Below are 10474 nucleotides of genomic sequence, written 5' to 3' on the forward strand. Positions count from 1 at the left end.
GAGGAGAGGGAAGAACGGATCAGACGGGAAGAAAGGGAATATAGGGCTGAAGAGAACTGGAAGAATCAGAGAGAACTGGCTCAGATTCTCTTGGCAGGGACCAGACGGGCCCAATCCCCAGGGAACTAAGGACACCAGGTTAAAGGATAAAGGGAGACCAGCCAGGCAGGCGCTGAAAAAGGACCAATGTGCATATTGCAGAGAGCAGGGACATTGGAAGAATGAGTGTCCTAAAAGAAACGGAGTAGGGGGACTGCCCAGGAGAGAGGCACCCTCCCCGGGAGCCCACCTTTTATATACAGGAGAAAATAGTGATTAGGGGAGTCAAGACTCGGCACCCCTCCCCGAGTCCTGGGTAACTATGTGGAGGGGAAACTGGTTGGCTTCATGGTAGATACAGGAGCCCAGTACTTGGTCCTCAGTCGCAAAGAGGGACCGATGTCCAAAAAGACTAGCTGGGTACAAGGAGCCACTGGGACAAAACGATATTGCTGGACTACTAAACTTAGTCAGGTGGACTTAGGGACCCAGCAAGTGTCTCACTCCTTTCTAGTGATACCGGAGTACCCAGTACCCTTGCTAGGAAAGGATCTGTTATCCAAGGTCAATGCGCAGATCCACTTCACCCGTGGGAGGATATCGGTTACGGATGGGACCGGACATCCAGTTCACATCCTGTCCCTTGCACTGGAAAATGAATACAAACTGTACCAGCAGGGACCCCCCCCCCTCCTCCCCCGGCTGTGGACCCTACCGTGCAACCTTGGATTCAAAAATATCCTTTGGCCTGTGCAGAAACGGCAGGGGTAGGACTAGCGAAACAGAGACCCCCCCCCCCCGTTATTGTTGAACTGAAAGCGGATGCCACCCCTATACGGGTGAAGCAATACCCCATGAGTCAGGAGGCCCGACGAGGAGTTGTGCCACACATACAACGGCTCCTGAAGGCAGGAATTCTCAGAAGGTGTTGATCCCCATGGAATACCCCCCTACTACTGGTGAGAAAGCCTGGGGGAATGGATTTTAGGCCAGTCCAGGATGTTCGTGAGGTCAACAAGCGGGTGAGTGACATTCATCCCATGGTCCCCAATCCGTACACTCTTTTGAGTGGCCTGCCGCCGGACTGTGTCTGGTACACAGTTCTGGATCTGAAAGATGCTTTTCTCGGTTTGCCTCTGGCCCCTAAAAGCCAAGAGATCTTCGCTTTCGAATGGGCTGACGAGGACAGCCAAACCACAGGACAGCTAACCTGGACTCGCCTCCCACAGGGATTCAAAAATTCACCAACATTGTTCAGCGAGGCCTTGGGCGAAGACCTCCGTGAGTATTGGGCTGATCACCCCGATGTGCTGTTGCAGTATGTGGATGACCTTATGTTGGCTGCTACTACCCAGGGGGCATGCCTAGAGGCAACAGGTGACCTCCTCCAGACTGGGGACATTAGGATACAGGGCTAGTGCGAAAAAAGCCCAAATAGCTAGACAGGAGGTCCCTTACTTAGGGTATAAGATAAAGCAGGGGCGGAGATGGCTAACACAGGCCATGAAGGAGACTATTTTGCAGATCCCCGAGCCAGCAATTCCCCGCCAGGTGAGAGAGTTTCTTGGGACTGTTGGGTACTGCAGGCTGTGGATCCTGGGGTTCGCCGAAAAGGCCCGGCCACTATATGAAGGAAGTAGGGAGAGTAAAAACTGGACTTGGACAGAGCCAATGAGACAGGCATTTCAAGAACTCTGGCAGGCTCTGCTAGAAGCCCTGGCCCTTGCTCTCCCTAACCCATCTAAGCCTTTTCAACTGTTTGTGGATGAAAAACAGGGAGTAGGAAAGGGAGTCCTGACACAACAATGGGGGCCTTGGAGATGACCCCTAGCCCACCTCTCAAAAAGACTGGACCCGGTGGCCGCTGGGTGGCCACCCTGCCTCTGAATCACTGCAGCCACTGCTCTCCTGGTCCATGATGCCGACAAGTTAACCTATGGACAGCGGCTCCTGGTCTACACTCCCCATGCCATTGAAGGGATTCTCAAGCAGCCACCGGGTAAGTGGATCTCCAATGCCCGCTTGACCCATTACCCAGGCCTTGCTGCTGGATACCCCCCGGATACACTTTCAGACGCCCTGCTTCCTGAACCCGGCCACTCTCCTGCCCGCCCCGGAGCAAGACGGCCCCTTCCACAACTGTGGTGAGATATTGGCAGATGTGGCAGCCATACGGAAAGACCTAAAAGACGTGCCCTTAAAAGACAGTGAACTAGTGTGGTTTACAGATGGAAGGAGTTTTGTGAGAGACAGACAGAGAAGGGCAGGGGCAGCAATTGTTGATGACTCAGGAAGGGCTATCTGGGCTGAAGCTCTGCCCCCTGGAACATCCGCTCAAAAAGCAGAAGTAATAGCCTTGATACAGGCACTGGAAAGGGCGGAAGGAAAAAAGGTCACCATTTATACCGACAGCCGGTATGCGTTTGGCACAGTGCATATTCAGGGCCCAATATATAAAGAGCGGGGGGTTTTGACAGCAGAGGGAAAGGAAGTTAAAAACTTACTTGAGATCCGCAGACTCCTAGCAGCAGTCCACCGGCCTCGAGCAGTGTCCATAGTACATGTCCCGGGGCACCAAAAGGGAGAGGATATCAAGGCTCGAGGCAACGGTGCCACCGATGTGGCAGCTTGCGAGGCAGCTGTCAGAGACTGCAAAGCCAACATACTGACTGTGGGATTGCCACGCCCGGGAATGGGAACCCTGCCCCCGACTCCCGGGTACTCCTCCTCTGATCTGAATTGGATTCAAGAAAATACCAAACGTCCTGTGAGTGGAGACGGATGGTATCGGACCAAAATGACAACCTGTTGCTTCCGGCTGACTTGGGTCGACACCTTTGCATGCACCTATATCAGACCACCCATCTAGGGGAGAAAAAGACTCTAGCACTTCTACAGACAGCGCGTCTGCGGTTTCCCCAACACAAGACATAGTCCGTGCCTGCAAGGCGTGCCAGATGATGAGACCAGGAAAAGGACAGCATACGAGTATAAGGTACCGGGGAGAGAGGCCAGGACAACAGTGGGAGATAGATTTTACCGAGGTAAGGCCAGGCAAGTATGGGTACCGTTACCTGTCCTGGTTGATACTTTCTCTGGGTGGGTGGAGGCATACCCCACTAAGAGGGAAACAGCAGTAATGGTGGCTAAAAAGCTCTTAGAGGAGACAGTGCCTAGGTTTGGGCTTGCCGGTAACTATTGGCTCTGATAACGGACCTGCTTTTGTGAGTCAAATTGTTCAGGGACTGCCCTCAGCCCTGGGGACCAAGTGGAAACTGCATTGCAAATACAATCCCCAAAGCTCAGGGCAGGTAGAAAGAATGAATCGGACTCTAAAAGAAACTTTGGCAAAACTGGCAATAGAGACTGGCAGGGACTGGGTGACTCTCCTTCCCTTCGCTCTCTTCCGAGCGCGTAATACACCCTACAAGTTGAACCTGACCCCCTTTGAAATTGTTTATGGGGGTCCCCCTCCCGTATGCCCTACCTTTGAGGGAAAAATCAAGCCGCCTCCTTCGTTGCGGCAGTTCCAAGCTATACTGGCTTTAAGCAAGGTGCATGTGCACATCTGGACTTTGGTCAAAGAAATCCATGAAGGCCAAGGGAAGGGGACAATCCCTTCACACAACATTGGTCCGGGGGACTGGGTTTGGGTCCAACGACATCAGTCCAAAACATTAGAACCCAGGTGGAAGGGGCCTTATGTTGTTGTTCTTACTACCGCCACTGCCTTGAAGGTCGACGGCATTGGGCCCTTGGTGCACTGTAACCACGTACGCCGTGCCACTCCAGACGAACAAGAGGCAGCCCGAGAAGAGTGGAAGGTGACACCACATCTCTTAAATCCTCTAAAATTGAAGCTCATCCGGCAGCAGGTCCCGGACGAATCGCTTTGATCCTCCTGATAGTGGCCTACTTCTACGTTCCTGGGACAGCCAGCCACAACCCGCACCAGCCTGCCAAAATCACCTGGACACCTCAGAACAGACTGACTCGGGAGGTACTCAATTCGACCACCGGAATTCACCCCCCAACACTTGGTGGCCGGATCTGTACTTTAGCCTGGGGAAACTGATCCACAGTGGTTGGGAGGGAACATGGCTGAGGGACTACGGATTCTGGGCATGCCCTGGACACGTGAAAAACAATTGGGGGACTTGCGGGGGCCTACAACATTACTTCTGTAAGTCTTGGAGCTGTGTGACCTCCACTGACGGGGCAGCAAAATGGGAGGTAGGGAACCGGGACTTGGTCAACTTTTTGTTTGTCTATCCCCTGCCCGATCCCCTAGACGTAATCGAAGACAGAGCCCGGAACACACCCTGGCACAAGATTGATCAGGTGAAAATAATATTCGATCAGGAGTTGGCTAAGCAGGAGAGGTCTTGGGTTTCCAGGTTATCTTGGGGTTTCCAGCTCAACGTCAGGTGGCCCGGCCCGTACCCTGGAGGGATTTTAGTTATTAGCCAGACAGTGGAACCCATCCGGATCCAAAGTGTAGGCCCTAATCAGGTCGAGAATCCAGGCCCACAGAAAGTAACTAAGGCATACCCGACTCAGAGGGCTACGACACTGAGCCCTACGCCCTTTGTCTCCCGACCGGGGAACCAGAACAATGAGACAGAGGCCCCTGGCTCCTCGACCCCCATCCCTGACTCAAAAACGTCAGACCCATTATGGACTCTAGTTAAGGCAGCCTTTACAACCTTAAATCAGTCTAACCCAAATGCAGCTAACTCCTGTTGGCTCTGTTATACTCTCTACCCTCCCTTTTATGAAGCAATAGGTTTAAATGTTTCTTACAACCTGTCCAACAGCACAGATCCACCTCAATGTCACTGGGGAGAACGTAGGGTCGGTCTCACTATGAGAGAAGTTTTGGGAAGGGGACTTTGCTTAGGTAAAGTTCCACCTAAAAAAACCCCCTTGTGCGCCCAAACGGCCAATCTCACAAGATTAGATAAAACAAAATGGATTGTGCCTGAGGCAGGTGGATGGTGGGTCTGTTCACATACCCACGCTGACTCCGTGTTTACATGCATCAGTTTTTAATCAGAGTAAAGAGTTTTGTGTATTGGTGGCTGTAATGCCCAAAATCTTATATCACCCTGAAGAAGTTATGTACAACTATTGGGCTGGGGAGACAACAAATCAGTTGGGAGGGAACAGAGTTAAGAGAGAGCCCATCACGGCCATCACATTAGCAACCATGTTCAGTCTTGGGATTGCCGGAGCAGGAACTGGGATAGCTGCCCTGTCTCTCCAAGGTCAAGGGTTCACTTCCTTGTGGGCAGCTGTAGATGAAGACATTACATGGATAGAAGAATCAATTAGTCACCTAGAAAAATCACTAACTTCCCTGTCCGAGGTTGTCCTACAAAATCGAAGGGGGTTAGATCTGATTTTCCTACAACAAGGGGGAATCTGCGCGGCTCTGGGAGAAGAATGTTGTTTTTACGCAGACCACACCCGGGTAGTAAGAGAATCTATGGCCAGAGTGAGGGAGGGGCTAGCCCAACGAAAAAGAGAGTGAGAGGCCCAGCAGGGATGGTTTGAATCCTGGTTCCAACAGTCTCCGTGGTTGACAACGCTGATTTCCACCCTGGTGGGCCCTCTCATAGTGCTATTATTAATACTCACCTTTGGCCCATGTATCCTAAATAAGCTTGTAACCTTTGTAAAACAGTGTATCAATACCGTCCAGCTATTCATACTCAGGCAACAATATCAGGCCTTGTCCCAAAATAAAGAGGAAGATTCCTCTATATGATCAAAAGACAGGGGGGAATGTTAGGACAAAACTGGAGCCAAGATAGGCTCTAAGGGGCAGGCTAAGGTCTGAGTTTTAGTCTCTAGGAAAGCTGAGGCACTGGGAACTCCCGCAGGCAGTGTAGCTCGACCAATCAGAAGAAATCCCTGTAGCCCCAGCCTGAGCCAATCAGGAAAACCCAGCCCACGCCAGTCCAGATGGGGATGCCAGGTTTAAAAGTCCCGCAGGCGCATACGGTTTAGCCAATCAGCTATGCTGTTACAGGAACAAAGAACCATCTGTATAAAAGTAGATGTGATTCAGAGCTCGGGGCTCTCGTCAAGACTCCACTGCGCTGGATGAGACTTGAGCCCTAGCTCGAGCTAGCAATAAACCCCTTTGTGCGTTTGCATTGCTGTGGATGTCTTAGTCCCTCAGTTTTGGTAAATCGGACTTCAGGCATAACACTTGGAAGGAAAGTTATGACCAACCTAGACAGCATATTAAAAACCAGAGACATGACTTTACCAACAAAGGTCCATCTAGTCAAGGCTATGGTTTTTCCAGTAGTCATGTATGGATGTGAGAGTTGGACTATAAAGAAAGCTGAGCACCGAAGAATTGATGCTTTTGAACTGTGGTGTTGGAGAAGACTCTTGAGAGTCCCTTGGACTGCAAGGTGATCCAACCAGTCCATCCTAATGGAGATCAGTGCTGGGCGATCATTGGAAGGAAAGATGCTAAAGCTGAAACTCCAGTACTTTGGCCACCTCATGTGAAGAGCTGACTCATTTGAAAAGACCCTGATGCTGGGAAGGATTGAGGGCAGGAGGAGAAGGGGATGACAGAGGATGAGGTGGTTGGATGGCATCACCGACTCAATGGACATGAGTTTGGGTAAACTCCAGGAGTTGGTGATGGACAGGGAGGCCTGGCGTGCTGCGGTTCATGGGGTTGCAAAGAGTCAGACTCAACTGAGCGACTGACTGAATGGAACTCTGATTGACTGATTGTGAGGTAACAGGGTCCTCTCACATCACATTATCAATCCTTAGATGCCAGAAGGTCGGGGGCTATGCACTCATGGTCATTAATTCCTTCCATTTAGCAGGGGGTTTGGCATCTATAAAACACCTCAGGAAATATGCCATCAGATCCTATTATCTAGGTACTTAGGGAGGAGCTAAAGCAGAGGAAGGGTCTATCCTCGGAAGGCCCTTTAGAGTCCCGCTCAGTTATAAGTTGAACTGTTGGCAGTTGGAAGCTACTAAGAATAATGCTGCTATAAATACTTCCATGTAAGTCTTGGTGTGAAAATACGTTTCACATCTCTTGAGATATATAGAGGTGAAATCGCTGGGTCATCTGGTGAGTGTGTGTTTAACTTTTAAAGATACTGCCTGTTTTCTAAATGTACCGTTCGACTGTGCTTTTTTATGTTTCCACCAGTAGGGTGTTCCAGTTTCTCCACATCTTCACCCACACTTGTTATTGTCAGGTTTTTACTGTAGTCATCTTCTCAGGTGTGAAGTAGTGTATCACTTATATTTTCCTAAAGACTAATGATATTGAACAGTTTCTACACATGATAAACAGTAAAATTTAAAAATATATATATACTATAATATGCATGAACCTTGGGGAAAAAAAAATAATAAGTGAAAGAAGAGGGACCCAAAAGAACACATATGATTCTATTTATGTGAATGTCCATAAAAGTGACAGAAAGCAAATAATTGGTTGCATGGAGGTGGGAGTGGGAATTTCTGTATGGGCAAAAGGAAACTTTGGGATATTATGGAAATGTTGTAAATCTGGTTTTTGGAGCTGATTGTACAACTCCATAAAATTGCTAAAAATGAAACTACCTGCACTATAGGTTAATTTTATAGTTTGTAAATTATACCTCAGTCATGCTGCAGAAAAAAAAATTTAGAAAATTAATGCAGGGACTTCTCTAGTGGTCCAGTGGTTAAAAATCCACCTTCCAATGTTGGGGACGTTAGTTCAAACCAGGGTCAGAGAACTAAGATCCCACATGCTGTGGGGCAGCTTAAGCCTGTGCGCCACAACTAGTGAACCCATGAGCTCTGGAGTCCCTGCACCAAAATGAAAGATCCTGTATGTCACAGGAAGACCTTATGTGCTGCAACTACATCCTGATGCAGCAAAAATAATAAATAAATAAATAGAAACTGATGCATGGTTGAATTCTCAACAGATAATACTAGTAAATCCCCAAGAGACAGAAATGAAAAACGAACAAAAATTCAGTGTAAGGTCACATACAGACACTGACTGCCCTAGAAGTGGGAGAACGTAGTGCAGTGAGGCTGGCAATAAAGAAACGTGAATCTTATCACCTCCTGAAATAAAAGTCCCATTTTATAGCAAGACAAGAAAAATATAATAAGCAAATCTTTGTTCTTTGACATCTTTTGCCCTGATTCTGCATTGTGTGGCAGCCAAACCTTCCCCATTGACATAAATGGCTGCTCAACCATAAGAGGGAATATTCTATCATCAGGAAGACAACTCCTTGAAATAATATTCCATTTTGATTTCATAAGGGATCACATGGTGTTTAGTTCTCGGTTATCTAAACTGTCAATAATACATCGTTTGATGTACAGCCCTCTTCAAAATCATATAACTATGCCTTGACTTTTAACAGGTAGAACAGTTCTCAGCTTTCTGAGATGTTTTAACCACATTATAAATCCTCAATCATGGCTCTACCAAAATTTTCCGTTTCTTTTCTAGATTGATTTATTCATCAGCAATCTGTATGTGTTCCCCAGGGCTGCTGCAACGACTGGATGGCTTAAAACAACAAATTTATTTTTGCACAGTTCTGGAGACTGGAGGTTCAAAGTCAGGGTGTTGTCAAGACTGAGGGCTCCAGAGGAGAATCTGTTTCATTCCTCTCTTGTGGTGTTGCCAGCAACCCTTGGCATCCCTTGGTTTTTTGTTGTTTTTTTTTTCATTGTCACATGTCAGTTTATTGAGGAATTTGTGATGCTAAAGGTTAATCCTACTCACTTGATTACTTTTCATGATATCAAATAAATTCCAAAGGCTATAAGCCATGATGTTTCACAATTACTTTTCCCATATTCAGGAAACACAAAATTCAAAGAAATGTTTGAGTGAATCTGAAAATTGCCCTCATCCTATCTTTTTTCAAAAGGTGGTAATTAAGGGTTCAGAAGTACAGTAGCAAGGAGGAAGGATGAAAGTGGGACATGAAGAAGGCAGATATTTTTGCTCAATTTCACTTTCAAAGGTTCAAATCTAAGTTTTTTTTTTAACATGTTTTGCACCAAAAAAGGAATCAATACTTTTCATTCCACTCTTGTCAACTTTAGCCAGAGCCTTCTGAGCTGCTGTCCTTCTGCTATTTTCCTTTACAGTCTTGAAATCTTTGGAGTAGACTTAGTGTAAACTTAGTGTAAACTTAGTAAACTTAGTGTAATCTAATAACTTTGCTTTCTTTGATGGAGGGTTCGGCACTGAAGCTGGAGGTTCTGGAAGCTTTAAATATTTAGATGTCATCACTTAATTGTTTAGGGATATAATCAGGTATCAGACCATGGGCATAACAAACATAATCCTCGTCCTTGTCCCTGGAAACCTGGCCACCAGAGAAGAATGCAGTAGACTGTACCCGGGCACTGATATTTACCTTATTGGTTTTTAATGCTGCCATAGTCTGATTAGCCTTTTTTCCTAGCCATTTTAAGGTCTTCTCTTTGCTGTACTTGTAGTATTTCTTCATATCTATTTCTTTTTCTTCTGTCACATGTCGAAGTAACTTCTCAAGTTCAGGAAGTTTCAGCAACAAGATGCTATCTGGGAACATGTCATCCATCACAACTTGATCCAGGGGCTGAAACTTCTCTTTATCAGCCTTTATAAGATAGTAGAGAAGCAGAAACAGTGGGTCCATAGGTGTGTCAAAGTGAAGAAGACCTCCTGATAGAACTGATTCATTTATAAACCAAGAATGTCTTTTTTTTCCTTGAAAACTTTTATTTCAAAAGCTGCAGTAGACACATATTGAACAAGTAAATGGCTCCTTCCCCTGAACATGGGTTAGCCAGTTTTACAAACATAAGCCCACTTTTCATCTTCTTTGAAGTATCCTTTAAATATTCCCTAATCCTGGCAGCCGCTAATCTGTTTTCCATCTCAAAAATGTTGTCATTTTGAGGATGCAGGGAGCAGGAACACGTGCTGCCAGGCGTGAGCCCCGTCCCTGCTGTTGGCACCGCTGGCCATGCCGCTCGTCTGCTCCCGGCGGCCACAGGCCTCAGCCCTCGGTGGCAAATGGCAGGAGAAGGTCCCTTGGTTCTTTGATGTATGGTTCCAGTCTCTGCTTCTGTGGCCACGTGGCTTTCTCCCACCTCTGTCTCCTTTTTATTTTGTAATGGAGGGTAATTGCTTTATAGAATTTTGTTTTCTGTCAAACAACATGAATCAGCCATAGGTGTACATATGTCCTTCTAAGAATACTAGTCAGAGTAGGACTCACTCTAATGACCTTAATTTGCCTACATTTGCAATGACTCTGAGGCAAGAGATAGATGGGCCCCAGGCTCAGCAGCTGGAATTGTTCCCCGTGGACAGATACTCCAAAGTAGCAGGATTTAGAGAAGAGTTGAGCCCTGCCCAGATAAAGAGACC

At 47.2% G+C, this 10474-nt stretch overlaps 1 protein-coding gene and 1 pseudogene across 2 annotated transcripts in view; one reads left to right on the forward strand and one right to left on the reverse strand.

Annotated features, from left to right (window-relative positions):
- The window catches only part of KIF15 (kinesin family member 15), a 69145-nt gene extending 62945 nt beyond the window's left edge, over positions 1-6200 (forward strand). For both annotated transcript variants that reach the window (XM_069562246.1, XM_069562247.1), the window contains exon 35: positions 3777-6200. In XM_069562246.1, the coding sequence (XP_069418347.1) occupies positions 3777-3935 (159 nt within the window). In that variant the 3' untranslated portion in view covers positions 3936-6200. The remainder of the gene's footprint in view (positions 1-3776) is intronic.
- Positions 6201-9082: 2882 nt separating this feature from the next.
- On the reverse strand, positions 9083-10105 carry LOC138424800 (ribonuclease H2 subunit B pseudogene; annotated as a pseudogene).
- Between the last annotated feature and the right edge of the window lie 369 nt (positions 10106-10474).

This window comes from Ovis canadensis, chromosome 19 (assembly GCF_042477335.2).
Source record: "Ovis canadensis isolate MfBH-ARS-UI-01 breed Bighorn chromosome 19, ARS-UI_OviCan_v2, whole genome shotgun sequence".
Taxonomy (NCBI): domain Eukaryota; kingdom Metazoa; phylum Chordata; class Mammalia; order Artiodactyla; family Bovidae; genus Ovis; species Ovis canadensis.